At 52.4% G+C, this 15,546-nt stretch overlaps 1 protein-coding gene across 49 annotated transcripts in view; it reads left to right on the top strand.

The window, feature by feature from the left end:
- The window catches only part of EPS15L1 (epidermal growth factor receptor pathway substrate 15 like 1), a 119,883-nt gene extending 108,571 nt beyond the window's left edge, over positions 1-11,312 (top strand). For 28 of the 49 annotated variants that reach the window (XR_012428519.1, XR_012428518.1, XR_010583155.2 and 25 more), the window contains 2 exons: positions 4,223-4,428; positions 10,704-11,312. Coding sequence is in view for 45 of the 49 variants with exons in the window: in XM_074026269.1 (XP_073882370.1) it covers positions 4,223-4,428; positions 10,704-10,850 (353 nt within the window). In the remaining 4 variants the exon portion in view is untranslated. Of the gene's footprint in view, positions 1-4,222; positions 5,908-10,703 lie in introns of those variants that run through there. The other 21 variants (XM_074026283.1, XM_074026280.1, XM_074026281.1 and 18 more) reach the window with 3 other exon arrangements.
- Positions 11,313-15,546: the final 4,234 nt, after the last annotated feature.

Genomic DNA, 15,546 nt, shown 5'->3' with positions numbered 1-15,546 from the left:
CCCTGCAGGAACGGCTTCGAGAAATCAAGCAGTGTCCATCCTGGACTTGCTGCCCGTCCCAGGGGGCTACACCGTGTCCTGGGACTTCGAGCCTCTCCCCTGGAAACACTTTCTGTTTCCTCTGCTAGAATCTTGCGATTTGATCCATATCACATAGGTATTCGAGGAAAAATAAATAGGCAAGCCGGCACAGTAACATCGCTGTTTCCTGCAAACCAGGAAGGCCAGATGCCTTTATTCCCTTCTTGCTGCCCAGGGTGTTGCTCCAAGGGGCCCCAGGTCCCTGGAGACCTGTGGAATCTGTAACAGGTGGCACCTGGTTCACTAGGACCTCCTGAAGCCCACTGTGGCGAGCCCTGGGCTGGAGGGCACCAGGGACATGGGGCAGTATTGGCTGGCATTTGTATGAGTATGCTGGGCCCGCTATTCACAGAGCTGACCCTCGGCCGTGCCAGAGGCCAGTGCCACGGGAAGCAGACAGAGTGGTGAGGGGCCCTGGCATGGGGGGGCTTTCCCGTGGAGGGAGAGGCTGGGCAGAGGCAGGCAGGGGCTCCAGAGACTGGCTGAGGTCACTGTCTTTCCCCGCCGCAAACCCACAGGCTCTAGGGTGCAGGACACTGTCACATTGTCCACCAGGGCGCCCCTGCCTGTGGCTTTGGTGGCTGCCTGCTCACACTTGCTCTGTCTCAGCCTAAACAGTGGACATGGATTGTCCCGCAGTTCTAGAGGCTCAAAGTCCAAGATCAAGGCGCCAGCGGGGTTGGTTTCTTCTGAGGCTTCCCCTTGGCCTGGCGCATCGTCACATGGCTGTTTCTGTGCATAGATCTGTGTCCTAAACTCTTTCAGTGAGGACAGTCATTGACCCTCTGACTTCATTTTAACTCAGTTATCCCTTTAAATATGCTATCTTCAAATACGGTCATATTCTAAGGCACAGGGGTTAGGACTTGAACATATGAACAGTTGCTGGGGGGACACAGCCCTTTGCTTGGATTAAGAAACAGGCTGACAGCAGCCGGTGCCAGGCTGAAGGGGGTGGCCACCATGCCCCCACCATCTTCCAGGGCCACTCCTAGCCCCAGGGCTGGGCTGCAGAGCTGAACACAGGCCTGATGGAGAAGGGGCTGCCATTTCTTCCCTGAGAAGGCCCCCACCTGTGATGGATTCCGGGTGGGAGCGCCTTCCAGGCGGAGGGACAAGTCATAGCCGGGAAAGAAGCCCTGGGTTTGGGGGTTCCTGGGGAAGGAGGTGCCACCTGGACGAGACTGGGGTGTCATCCCCAAGTGGGAGAAGCCCTCAGGCAGTCTGGGCAGGGTGCTGGGGCCTACCTGTGTTAAGAGTCCACTTTGCTGGGTGGGTTTGGCTCACAGGGAAGGGAGCCAAGCTGGTGGGTAGCCAATAGGGAGACGAGGCTTCTAGGGACGGGAGGGTGGAGGTGAGGGGCCCTCGCCCACCCTCCATCCTGCTCAGGAGCCCCCTCTGCTCCAGTGGACAGCCTGGGGTTCACAAGAGCCTGCGCAGGCCTCACTTGACCACCTCCAGCCAGAGCTGCCTGCCCGTCCCTTGGGCCTTAGGAGAGGGAAGGGGGCAACTCCTGGAGACCCTGCAGCGAGGCCTTGGCTTCCCATTGGCTCATGCCTGGGACCAGGAGGGGCCCTGCATGGGAGGCGGTCTCGAGGTGGGGGTGTGAGGCAGTTCCTCAAGGCCAGTGGAACCAGCCCGGGGGCTGCGGGCTGGGCCAGATCACCCTGCTCTCTGCAGCCCCGGGGAGGTCAGGGGTAGGAGGAGGCTGCAGTAGAGCTGAAGGTGGGAGGGACATCTGGGGATAGAGAAAGAGAGACACATGGGGACTGCCCTGAGAGGGCAGGCGCTGTCGGAGGGAGAGGGGCCACATTCCTGTCCTGCCCGCGTGGGCTGGGTGCTACCCCTCTAGGGAAGGGTCTCCAGCATGGCTTGCCCACAAGTTTTGGCAAAGATAGTCCGTGTGCGCCCCTTCCAGATCCCAGGCCCCCCTTTGCTAACTGGGCCTTGGGGCTGACAGTGAATTGATTTGAGGCCACAGGAGGAGACTGATACCAGGCCTCGCCCTCCCGCCTTTCTCATCCATGTGAGTCCTAATAGAGCCCGGGACAGCTCTCCCTCCAGCCCCGAGGAGGGGCCTCTTAGATGGACTCACACAGACGGGGAGAGTCTGGAAGGATCTCCTGCAGCCGGTGGCCAGAGGTCAGCCAAGGATGTGACGGTGACCCTGGTGGAACCCTGTGGACAGGCGGGGGCAGGCAGGCCGCAAGGGTGGGCTGTCGGGGAGTTTGTCTCCGAGTCCTTCTGTGCAAACCGTGGGAAGGAAGACTTTTTCCTTGAATATGCAAAAAGAAAGCAGCAGTCCTTATGCTGGCCCAGAACTGCCGGTCAAGAGAAAAGTGAATTTCCGTTTGCAGAAGTAGGGCTACAGGCAAGGGGGGGCTACAGGTCAGGTTCTCACTGGCCCACGCAGGGCACAGCGGTGCAGGACACTGAGTGGGAGCAGACTCCTGGGATCCCAGGAATGTCACCTTGTTTGGCGCCCTCCTCCTCATTTCCACTTCACAGATAAGGAAACCGAGGCCAGCTGGGAGGAGGCACTTTCCCTTGCCGAGGCCCAGAGCTAAAGGCAGCAGATGCGGGCTGTAGCCCCAGAGCCCACAGGGACACCTGGGGCCTCAAAAATGAGGCCTGGGATGGCTGATCTGCTGCGGGAACACAGGGAACGGCTTTAGATCTGGGCATGCAGAGGGACCGAAGATGGCCTGTGTGAGCTTGTTCTACCAGATGAGGAAGGCAGGCGTCCCGGGCTCAGGTGGTGTGCGGGGCAGGTGTGGCTGGGAGCCAAGGTGCTCTCTGGAGGTGCAGCCAGAGATCCAAGGTCAACCCTGGAGGGGCAGGCAGTTCCTGGTTTCTTTCTAAACATTAGCCTTGAAACTTCCAGAGTTAACACTGGAATCGCGTTACATGTTATTGAGCCTCCAGTCTGGGGTGCTGCATGGACCACATTGAATGCCCAGGGACCCCGCTGGGCAGATAGAGGGGTGTCAGACAGGAGCATGGGGTCAGCCCGGCTGGCCTGCAAACTGCAGATGCTAGAAGGCCTGGCAGGTGGGACCTCCCGTCACCAAGCAGATCTCAACAGGCCTCTGCTTCTTGGTGGAATGTTCTGGTACATTGGCAGTATGCACTGGGAAAAGCCACCTGTCCTCAGGCCATGTCCCTCACACAGTCTCATTTTCCTCCACTTCTGAACCCTTCTTTCCCACCTCCCTGTCAAGATACGCCTTGCCGGGACTGGGCGTCCTGGAGTTCCCTGCTTGGCAGAAGCCCAGAAAGGCCCAGGCGAACCCTGCCCCTTGGAGCCGCCAACACCAGAGGGACAGAAGTGGGGGCTAAAAAAGAACTTAAGGCCAAGCGCAGCACTTTGGAAGACTGAGGCAGGCATATGACTTGAGGCCAGGAGTTTGAGGTTAGCCTGGGCAACATGGCAAAATCCCATCTCTACTAAAAATACAAAAATTAGCCACGCATGGTGGCTCATGCCTGTAGGAGGCTGAGGTGGGAGGATCGCTTGAGCCCTGGAGGCCAAGGCCGCAATGAGCCATGATTGCACCACTGCATTTCAGCCCAGGTGACAGAGCGAGACTCTGTCTCAAAAAAAAAAAAAGAACTTAAACCTTAGCGTGGCAGAGCTGTGTGCAGACCCTCATAACTAACACGCCTAATAACCATACCACCTTGTGAAACTAATCCCTCTTCATTTGTAAGTAACTCTCCCCCACCCTGCCTTTTTTTTTTTTTTTAACTGTTAGAAGCTTGCAGTGTATTTTTCTGCTCAGCCATGATTTTTTAAATTAGTGTGTTAATAAATGTGTTGCCATGCTAAATTGAATCTGTTTGAAACGTACCTGCATGCAAACTATTCAAGGGCAACTCAAGTTTTAGCTGCTCTGTGTGTGTTGTGTATGGGAGTCATCTGAAGTGTTTTTCCTGTGTTGTTCACAACCGGTTAAGGCCCTGGGATAAAGCTGATTAAAACTGGGATTCCCCAGGCTACCCCCATCCCGCCTGTTAGCCAAATTCCAAGCTCTTCCCAGAGAAGCGCCCCAGGCTTGTGCCCACTGGCATTCTGCTCTGTCCGGGTGAGTAACTCATATTTCTTTCTTTCTCCTTTTTTTTTTTCTCCTAAACTTTCCAGGTAAAAGTACACCTGTAAGCCAGCTTGGTTCCGCAGACTTTCCCGAGACCCCCGATCCATTCCAGCCACTCGGGGCTGACAGCGGCGACCCGTTCCAAAGTAAAAAGGGGTTTGGGGACCCGTTTAGTGGAAAAGACCCATTTGTCCCCTCCTCTGCAGCTAAACCTTCTAAGGCCTCTGCCTCGGGCTTTGCAGACTTCACCTCTGTAAGTTGAGTCCTCTGCCTCCGGGCCACACCCCCTCCTTCCGTTTGCAGCTTCCCTGGGATTTTTGTCTCTTTTTAAAGGCAAACCTCCCAGCTTCTTTAGCTTCTTGGTACCTCACACTCTCTGTCCCTCGCGTTATTTATTCTACACTGCCACTTCTGTAAGAAAAACAGTTTCTCAATAAAAAAAAAAAGAGCCGCGGTTTTGATGCTCTGTCGTAAGGGCACGTTTTCTTCCAGCAGGGAGGCGGGACGTATCTGTCCTTCGTGGTAGATTCCTTGTATTATTTCTGTCGCACCGAGGCTGTTGGGTTCACTGGTTTTTGGAAGCCAAGATGTAAGTTTGAAAAAAAGACTGCAAAAGTTACATTAGGGTTCTGCTGTCCCCAAAAAGCCCTTTGTGCACAAGTTCTCATAGTCCCACCCCGTGCATTTTGTGCCACAAGTACAAATTGAAGGACTTCAGGCAGATCACACCAGGGAAGAGCCATTTGAAGTTTTTTTTTTTTTTTTTTTTTAAAAAGCTTTTAAATGTTGGTTACCAGCTCCAATGAAAAAAGAAATCCAGTCTAGAACGGCCACTCTGAAAGCCAAAACAAAAAGAGCTCAAAAAAGCTGTTGAACAAAGTTTAGTGCCTTTTCAGAAGCAAATCCCGGGATTTTGAAAGCCTAGCTTTGTTTTTCTCTGTGTGAAAAATACTCCAGATTGTAACATGCCGTCGCTTCAAGGAGTTTTTAGTAGCGTCCTTGATACATGAAAATCTTGTTCTCTGAAAGCTTCAGGTGTTGTCTGCCCAGAATCGGTTTTATTGTGTGTGACGCACTCGCTTTCTTCCTTTGAGCTTGTTAGTTCCTTCATCATTAGGTGTGAGACGTGTTATTTATAGATGCTCCGACTCCTGGGATGGCTCTTTGAACACAAGCCCTGCCATGTCAATGCACAGAAAGCACCCGATTTGTTTCTGAGCCATCTTGATGATCTCCACCGTGCACAGCTATCCTATGGCTTATTTATCAATTATTTATTTTAGCGACAGGATCTCGCTATGTTGCCCAGGCTGGACTGCACTGGCGCGATCAGAGCTCACTTGTAACCTCGAATTCCTGGGCTCAGGCAATCCTCCTGTCTTGGCCTCCTGAGTAGCTGGGACGACAGGCGTGCAGCACCACGCAAGGCTGATTTTTAATTTTTTTGGTAGAGATCGGGTCTTGCTGTGTTGCCTGGGCTGGTCTGGACCTCCTGGCCTCAAGCTGTCCTCCCACCTTGAAGTACTGGGGTTACACATGACTGGCCCGTGTGGCTTATTTAGGTCTCCCAAGATCCTGACCTGTTTCTGGCTCTTGGTGACCTGACCTGTTTCTGGCTCTTGGTGACCTGTAAATATTTTACAACTGTAGTGAGTTTGATTTTGTTGACACTAGATGCGCCCTGAGGGTCTATACAAAATGGTGACATTGTTAATAAAAGCCAGAAACAAAACCTGCTTTATCTAGAGTTTCTTGAATAGCCCTTCATTTATTTTCTGGTGGAAAAATATTAAATGCTGATTTAAAGAAAACAGAACTCTTCACACATGACTCAGGTACTCTGTCTTGGGTAGGGAAGAGTTAGGTAAGTGGGGTGAACGGCAGCTTGAAGAAATGACTGTTCTCTTTCTGAAATTCATAGTTCTATTTCCTGTGACCCCAACCCCCAAAGGGCTCGTTTTTTCGAAAACATTAAAAAAAAAAAAAAAAAAAAAAGCCACCCAAGATTTCAAGGTATCATTTGGCTTAGCATTTCTGGTCGTTCCAGAACAATCGTTAACTGCAGTTTTAAAACAGCACCAGCCAGTTTATCACCCTCCCCTCCCGGTGGGAGAGCAAATTCCACCCAGGCCTGGGTGCAGGCCTGCTGTTTTCTGGTTTTTTTCTCACCTAGTTTTTTGGTTTTTACATTTTCAGAGATGGGTCTCACTCTGTTGCCCAGGCTGGAGTGCAGTGGTGCAATCACAGCTTCACCGCAGCCTTGACCTCCTGGGCTCTAGCAGTCGTCCCGCCTGAGCCTCCCATGTAGCTGGGACCTCAGGCACACACCACCACATCTGGCTAATTTTAAAATGTTCTGGTGGAGACAAGGTCTCACTTTACCAGCCAGACTGGTCTTTGAACTCTGGGCTCCAACGATCCTCCTGCCTCGGCCTCCCAAAGCGTTGGGATTACAGGCATGAGCCCCTGCACCCGGCCTGTTTTCTGTTTAAAATCACTTTTCCCACTGCAGATGCCCCAGTTTTTTCCAGAGGAAATGATCAGATAGTGTACTTGAGCCACTCCGAAGGGATGGGGTGAGTGAAGATAGGACCCTTCATTGTTTTTGCTTGTCCCCTTGGGTTATATCATTGTCCAAAATCATCCACAACCAGCCCCCTCTGGGGACTCGAGGCGTCTCTCCATGTTCACGGCATTCGGGGGCTCAGCCGATCAGCCAGTGGGTTCTGGGTCCGCTGGATCTTGAGTATTTGTGCTAACTTAGAAGAGGGCACAGCTGCTTCCTCTGGTTTGGATGGTTCCACTTCCCTGAGCAAATGCCAAGAGGGCGTCTGACTGCCCGGCAGATTGGAAGCGTGACTCTTTCGGATGTTCTGAGACTGCTGTTCAGGGCACGATTTCACCTGTGCAGGAGCAGCCCAGTCCACGATGGCAGTCAGGGGGCCCAGGTCACCCGCACCTCACTTGTGGAGGTGGTGCCCCGGCTGGGCCTCTCCAGAACCCTCTACTTTACAAGCCCCAAATTTCCATCAATGGGTTATTTGTGCGTGTGGCTGTTCCCGGGAGCCCTCTTCCCTCGCTGGTATTTCTTTAAAAGCAGACCTTTCTGTCTCAGGCAAGCAAATGTGTGTATTAGGAAGTGGCATTTCTAGGTCAGCAGAACGGTTCTTTTGGAAGTTCGAATTAAGAGCAGTGCAAATATCAGATCAGCTAGGCCATGCTTTGAATTAGTGAAGGAGTTGGATGCGATCTCAATGTCAGAGTAAGTGAATGAATAGGAAGTGGCTAGGCGTGTCCTGCACATGGTGGGGTGGAAGTGCCATCAGACGCCTTGGAGTGCCAGTGTCCGTTCCTAGTGAGGACAGGTGCCGCGCGCCTCCCCGGGCCGTCCCATCGCCCAGTGTGCTGAGCCGTCTGAACTGCGGATTTCTAAGAGGCTGCCGAAATGAACCACTTATTTGCTTCTGAAAATGAACTGCATCCTGAGTGGGCAGACCTTGGCAAGGGTGGTGTATCCCGCCTCTGCGGTGTCTCGGTTCCATGGTAGTGCCAGAGGGAAGCAGAAATCAGAGCCGGTGTGAATCCCAGCCACTATTGATTTTGCATCAGCCACACCCACAGGCATCCAGATTCTGGCCCATGTGACCCACCCAGGTCTGAGAACTAGAAGGTAGCCCCGTCCAGGGCTAAGACAGCAGACGCAGAGGGAGCCGCGGAATCCCCTTTCCGGAGAGCTCTTGCAGACCTCACAGCTCAGCGTGCCTCCTCGGTGCATGCTTGCAAGTCTCCGTAGTGGATTCGTGAGCTGGCCTTGAACCAGTTAACTCGGAAGGCACCGGAAACTTTCCTACTGAAAGTTTCATTTGGAAACACAGATCCCTCAAGCAGAAGGCGCTTCAGTGACACTCTGCGACACGGGGGTTCAGCGGGGCCAAAGAAGACCAGGGGCCTGTGGTTCAGACCCAGCAGGCCGGTCACTGGGCCGTTCCAGGCTTTGATTTGGATCTGGGCGAACATTACCATCAGCTCTCACCCACCCTGTCCTCAAGGCTAGTGGAGGGTGAGGTCCCCGTCAGCTGCGCTATCTCCCTCCCACTGTTGTCAGCAGCACCATGGAATAATTTCCACCTGCACTTGTTTTTTCCTTGTTTTTCTCCCCATGAGGTGTTGGAAAATTCCCCAAAGTGGGGTGGAGGGGGACGCTTATCTGTGCCCATGGCGGTGACACAATGGCAGGAAGGGAGTCCGACCTGGAGACTCATCAGACCCCCAAGTGTTTAGCTGGGCAGTGCCTCTGTAAGAAGTCAAGACTCAGCCCTTCTTCTGAGAGATGCCTTTCCTTGATACTGACACTCCGCCTGTCCTCCATCTGGGTCCTGAGGCCAGCTAGAGGGAGGCCTCCAGGGCTCCGCATCCTCCTCACTGCCACATCTGCCTCCCAACCAGGTTTCTTGCATCCATCCGCTCCTGCATCTGGCCCAGTCCCCCCAGCCCTGCCATCTGGCCCTCGTCTCTCCCAAGCCCCGCTTATGCCACCATCAAGCCATGAAATATCCAGACGCCGCCAATCTGATCACCCAACTCACTCACCCACGGAGCCTCCACAGGGAAATCCCAGCTCCTTTCTGGGGCCCATAAGCCCCTCCTCAGTCTGGCTTATCCCACCCCATGCTTTGTCCTGGCAACCCCAAGGTCGGGCACTGAGCCTCACACCCCGAACCTCATGGGGACGCATCCTCCCTGTCAGTTTCAGCCAGTATCCCACCCTCCGCTGGCCTAGGGGAAAAAAGTGTAGAGTGTGAGCCACCCCTTCCCTGGCCTCAGCATCCCCAGCTGTCAGAGGGATGGGATGACAGCGGGCCCACCCCCAGGTTGTCACACAGACATGGTGCTGCGTGTGGTGGAGAGGCAGTAAGTGTTCCTGTGTGCTTCCTTCCCCACCCTCCCGGGGGAGTCTGCAGGGCCCTCCTCAAGAGCCTGGGTCCTGGATTGTACTGGGATTGTTTGTATATTTCTGCTCCCAAGGGCGCCTGGGGAAGAGCCACCGCGTGTGTTATCTTTGGTGTTACTCCAGCGTTTAGCAGAGAGCCGGTCAGAGGCAGTGCATCGCAGAGAGATGTTAATAAGGGAATCCTTTTAGTCCCTAAGCGGTAGCAGCTTTCCTGACGGGGCCGATGATGCCAGTGACCTCTCAGGGAAGTCTGGGACATGGGGACCCACCCTGGGGGAGGAGCTTGTGGGACGTGGCTTTTCTTTTTATAACTAAAGTACTTTGAGTTGTTTGAAATCACCTAGCTCAGCATCAAGATGCTTTTCGCCCTTTTTTAAGTTCTTATTTTAACGGAACATTTTAGAAAAACACCCCACGGATAAAAACTTGACTAAATGGCAGTGTAAATGCCACAGCTTTTGTCAATATTCTGGGAGAAATCGACCCTCAGAGCCGGGTGCGGTGGCTCACGCCTGTAATCCCAGCACTTTGGGAGGCTGAGGCGGGTAGATCACAAGGTCAGGAGTTCAACACCAGCCTGACCAACATGGTGAAACCCTGTCTCTACTAAAAATACAAAAATTGGCCAGGCGCAGTGGCTCAAGCCTGTAAACCCAGCACTTTGGGAGGCTGAGGTGGGCAGATCACGAGGTCAGGAGCTCGAGACCATCCTGGCTAACATGGTGAAACCCCGTCTCTATAAAAAATACAAAAAAATTAGCTGGGCATGGTGGCGCATGCCTGTAGTCCCAGCTACTTGGGAGGCTGAGGCAGGAGAATGGCGGGAACCTGGGAGGCGGAGCTCGCAGTGAGCCGAGATTGCTCCGTTGCACTCCAGCCTGGGTAACAGAGCGAGACTCCATCCCAAAACAAAACAAAACAAAACAAAAATTAGCCAGGCATGGTAGCGCACCCCTGTAATCCCAGCTATTCAGGAGGCTGAGGCAGGAGAATCCCTTGAACCCGGGAGGCGGAGGTTGCGGTGAGCTGAGATCGTGCCACCACCGCACTCCAGCCTGGCAACCCAGCGAGACTCCATCTCAAAAAAAAAAAAAAAAAAAAAAAAAAAAAAAAGGGAGAAAAGAAAAGGACCCTTAGAGGGTCTCAGCGCTCTCTGGAGCATGGCCGGAGGTAGAAATACCGCGTTCCCAGAGTGCAGAATTGTCTGCACCGCGGGGCTTTAGAGCCATGCGCACTCGAACTTCCCCATCTTTGCACCTCTTGGCCACCAGCATCAAGGGCCTATCCTCACTTCTCTACGTGGGGCAGGGTGGCTGGTTTTTCTGAGGCCCAGAGATCACGGTTAAGGTCACACTCAATCATGCATCCCGTCCTCTCTGCCTTCCAGATGGGGGTCCTGAGCCAGGCTTGCAAGCCCACTGGGCCCAGCCAAGACACGCTTTTCCCCCCTGCACATCGGACCCTCCGCCGGGTGGTGGGCAGGACCCTGTCCCCGTCCCACGCATTCCCTGCCTCCCTCCAGCCTGCAGGTCCCAGCCCCTGGGCCACATCACCCACTCTCCGTTTTTCCTTTGCAGTTTGGCAATGAGGAGCAGCAGCTGGCGTGGGCCAAGCGGGAGAGCGAGAAGGCGGAACAGGAGAGGCTGGCGCGGCTGCGGCGGCAGGAGCAGGAGGACCTGGAACTGGCCATCGCGCTCAGCAAGGCTGACATGCCTGCCGCCTAGGCGAGGGCCGTGTGCAGGCGGGACAGGGCACGGGCAGGTTCCAGAGAGGGGGCAGTGCAGATGTCTATATATACACACACACACACACCGTCGCCACCGCACTCCAAGGACCGGGACTCGGGAGCTCGTTCAGGGTGAGCAGACTGGCTGCAAGACCTGGAAAGGTCACATCTCCTGGGGAAGCCCTTATGGAGGCCTTGGCCACCACTTCTACAGGTCCGTCTCTCCACTGTGCCATCCCCCCCGGGGCTGACCGCCTCCCGCTCTTGCTCTGGGAACGAACACACAGCCGGTCAGTCGAGGAGAGGAAGCACCCAGGGCCTCCCCGCCTCCTCCCTACTCATAGCTGCAGACATCCCCGCCCGCCCTCCCGCGCATCAGTCAGACACTCCCCCAGTGGTGTATGCATTCGTTGTATAAAATGAAGTTTGAATGATTAATATAAAATATTTTAATACAAAACAAGAGAAGCTTCTTTAATCTCTGTAAACATTGTTTTCCCTGCATCGGTATCTGGAAGCAGATCAACCTTGCAAAAATAGGTGGAGCATTGTTCTTTAAATCTTAAGTTTTTACTTTTTTTGTGTGTAATTTTTTTTTTTTTTTATTTAAAGAGATGGGATCTTGCCATGTTGCCCAGGCTGGTCTCAAACTCCTTGACTGAAACAGTTCTCCTGTCTCAGCCTCCCAAAGTGCTGGGATTACAGCCGTGAGCCACCAAGCCCTGCCCATTTTTGTGTTTTAACCAACTTTATTTTTTAGGACAGTTTTAAATTTGCAGAAAAATCACAAAGAAGGTACAAAGAGTTCCCATAAGCCCCTTAGACAATTTACCCTTAAAATTTTTTTTGAGACAGGGTCTGAGCTCTGTCACCCAGGATGAACTGCAGTGGTGTGATCTCAGCTCACTGCAACCTCTGCCCGCCCTCCGCCACTAGGGCTCAAGTGATCCTCCCACTTCAGCCTCCCAAAGGGCTGGGATTACAGACGTGTGCCACTGTGCCTGGCCAGTTTTAAATTTGCAGAAAGATCGCAAAGAGAATACGAAGAGTTCCCATAAGCCCCTTGGAGAATTTAGCTTATTTTTAACATCTTACATTACACATTACTACATCCCGATTAATGAACCAATACGAATTCATTATTATTAACTAGAGTCCACACTTTATTCAGAATTGCTCTGTTTTTTGCCCAGGTGAGGTGGCTCATGCCTGTAATCCCAGCACTTTGGGAAGCCGAGGTCGGGGGATCACCTGAGGTCAGGAGTTCAAGACCAGCCTGGCCAACATGGTGAAACTGTCTCTACCTAAAAAACAAAAATTAGCTGGGCGTGGTGGTGCACACCTGTAATTCCAGCTACTCGAGAGGCTGAGGCAGGAGAATCACTTGAACTCAGGAGGTGGAGTTGCAGTGAGCCAATGTCGCACCATTGCGCTCCAGCCTGGGTGACAAGAAAGACACTGTCTTAAAAAAAAAAAAATTGCAGATCGGGCACGGTGGCTCGCACCTGTAATCCCAGCACTTTGGGAGGCCGAGGTGGGTGAATCATTTGAGGTCAGGAGTTCAAGACCAGCCTGGCCAACATGGTGAAACCCCATCTCTACTAAAAATATAAAAAATTTAGCTGTGTGGTAGTGGAGCATGCCTGTAATCACAGCTACTCAGGAGACTGACGCAGGAGTCTCCCTGGGAGAACCTGGGAGGTGGAGGTTGTGGTGAGCCAAGATCACACCTCTGCACTCCAGTCTGAGCCAAAGAGTAAGACCCTGTCAAAAAAAAAAAAATCTGTTTTTCCCCTTAATGTCCTTTTTCTGTCCTAGGATCCCCTGTGACATTCAACCCTTACATCTCCTTAGAATTCCCTGGACTGGGTGAAACCCCGTCTCTACTAAAAATACAAAAATTAGCTGGGTGCGGTGGCAGGTGCCTGTAATCCCAGTTACTCGGGAGGCTGAGGCAGGAGAATCACTTGAACCTGGAGGGCCGAGATTGCAGTGAGCCAAGATCACGCCACTGCACTCCAGCCTGGGCGACAAGAGTGAGACTCTTGTCTCAGGAAGAAAAAAAAAAGAATTCTCCAGGCTGTGTGAGTTTCTCAAACGTTGTGTGTTTTTGATGCTCTTGACAGTTACAAGGAGAACTGGTCAGGCACTTTGTAGAATGTCCCTCCACTGGGATTTGTCTGATGTTCTTCCCATGACTAGGCGGGGGGCTGGACTTGGGGGAGGAAGACCACAGAGATGAAGTGCCTTGACATCAAATCACATCAAAGATCCATGTCATCAACACAACTTACATGGCTGGTGTTGACCTTGATCCACTGTACATAAATTTATTTTTATTATTTTATTTAATTTTATTTTGGGACAGAGTTTCGCTCTTGTCAGCCAAGCTGGAGCGCAATGGCGCGATCTCTGCTCGCTGCAGCCTCCACCTCCCAAGTTCAAGCAATTCTCCTGCCTCAGCCTCCCGAGTAGCTGGAATTACAGGCATTAGGCAACACACCTGGCTAATTTTTTGTATTTTTAGTAGAGATGGGGTTTTGCCACGTTGGCCAGGCTGGTCTCAAACTCCTGGCCTCAGGTAGATTTATTTTTAAAAAGCAGTTTTTCAACCTCAGATATTTTGTTACATAGACTCGTCTCAGGGCAGTAATTCATGAGATTGAAAATACAGGGCCCGGCGTGGTGGTTCACACCTGTAATCCCAGCACTCTGGGAAGCCGAGGCGGGTGGATCATGAGGTCAGGAGATTGAGACCATTCTGGCCTTGTGAAACCTCGTCTCTACTAAAAATACAAAAATTGACTGGGCGTGGTGGTGGGCGTCTGTAATCCCAGCTACTCAGGAGGCTGGCAGGAGAGTGGCTTGAACCTGGGAGGTGGATGTTGCAGTGAACTGACATCGCGCCACTGCACTCCAGCCTGGTGACAGAGCAAGACTGTCTCAAAAAACCAAACCAAAACAAACAAGCCAGGAGCAGTGACTCATGCCTGTAATCCCAGCACTTTGGGAGGCCAAGGTAGGAGGATAACTTGAGGCCAGGAGTTCAAGACCAGCCTGGCCAACATGGTGAAACACCACCTCTACTAAAAATACAAAAAATTAGCCGGGCGTGGTGACGGGCACCTGTAATCCCAGCTACTCAGGAGGCTGAGACAAGGAGGATCGCTTGAACCCGGGGGGCAGAGGTTGCAGTGAGACAAGATCGTGCCACTGCTCTCTAGCCTGGGCAACAGAGCGAGACTCTGTCTCCAAAAACAAAAAAAGAGAAAAAAGAAAATCCTCAGGAAAAGGAAGAGAAAAAATACCGGCCATCCTTTAAGTGGAAGTGGATCATCATAAAGGTCTTCCTCATCATCTGCCCATTGAGTAAGCCGAGGAGGAAGAGGAGGAAGGCTTGGTCTAGGGGTAGCAGAGGTGGAAAAAAATCCACAGACAGGCAGGGCACAGTGACTCATGCCTGTAATTACAGCACTTTGGGAGGCTGAGGCAAGTGGATCACCTGAGGTCAGGAGTTTGAGACCAGCCTGGCCAACATGGTGAAACGCGTCTCACCTGAAAATACAAAAATTAGCTGGGCGTCATGGCAGATGCCTGTAATCCCAGCTACTCGGGAGGCTGAGGCAGGAGAATCACTTGAACCTGGGAGGCGGAGGTGGCAGTGAGCTGAGATCGCGCCACTGCACTCCAGCCTGGGCAACAAGAGCGAGACTCAGGCTCAAAACAAAGAAAATCCGCTTACGACTGAACCCACCTGGTTCAAACCTGTGTTGTTCAAGGGTCATCTGTAAACCATAAACTGAGGTTTATGGTGGATTTGGGCGAATGTAGAGATTCTAGACCTTTGGTAATCCTCCTTTTCCAGGTTACAGACCCTTGAGGGGTCCCTGCTGTCCCGGAGACGAGGGTGTTGGGAGGGGACGCTCCCTTGGTGCCCATGGAATGGACTTGCTTTGTAGATCGGGGGGCCTGGTGGGGCCTCATGGGCTTTGTAACTTCTGAGATGCCCCTAATCTCTGCAAAAAATGAGCAGCTTCCTGAAAGTGGTCATGGCCGGAGGCAATTCCCAAGACTTCCTTCCTCCTGCAGGAAAACCCAGAGTGAATCTGAAGGTCCCACGCCACGTGCTTCTGCCATGACAGATCCCTTTGGAGAAGGCGCTGAGTCACCTCTCTCCAGGGTAGTCACAGCTTTGGCACCATTCGAAGGAAGGTGAGGCTCACACTCTATATTTGGCTGGGGACTTCACAGTTTTCACAGCGATTCAACTTCCATTATCTTGTTGGAAACTCAAGGCAACCTTGTAGATGAAGAGGGTGGATGGTAGCCCATTTTCCCGATGGGAAAACTGAGACTCATTCCCTGCAGTCATTTGCCCAGAGCTCCGAAACCAGCCAGGGGCGGAGGCTCATTTTGCTGATTTGAGAAAAGAATTGAGGGTTTCTTAGAAAACTTGAGGGTTTCTAGTTTCTTGTTGTCTTCTGCTTATTTGCATATTCACCATACCCAGAAGAGGCAGGTGGTGAGGCTCTTGATATCCTAGAAATGGAAAACCATGTATTGAGTTAGGAGCTCTTACCCAGCGGATGGGATGTTTTTAGGGAAAGCAGTGAACCCCTGAATGCACATTTGCGAGTTTTTTGGTTTTTTGTTTTTTTTGTTTTTTTTTTGTTTTTTGAGACGGAGTCTCGCTC

The sequence above is a fragment of the Macaca fascicularis genome, chromosome 19, assembly GCF_037993035.2.
Source record: "Macaca fascicularis isolate 582-1 chromosome 19, T2T-MFA8v1.1".
Lineage (NCBI taxonomy): Eukaryota > Metazoa > Chordata > Mammalia > Primates > Cercopithecidae > Macaca > Macaca fascicularis.
Note: the sequence above shows the minus strand (reverse complement) of the source record. Positions and strands in the feature narration are given on the sequence as shown.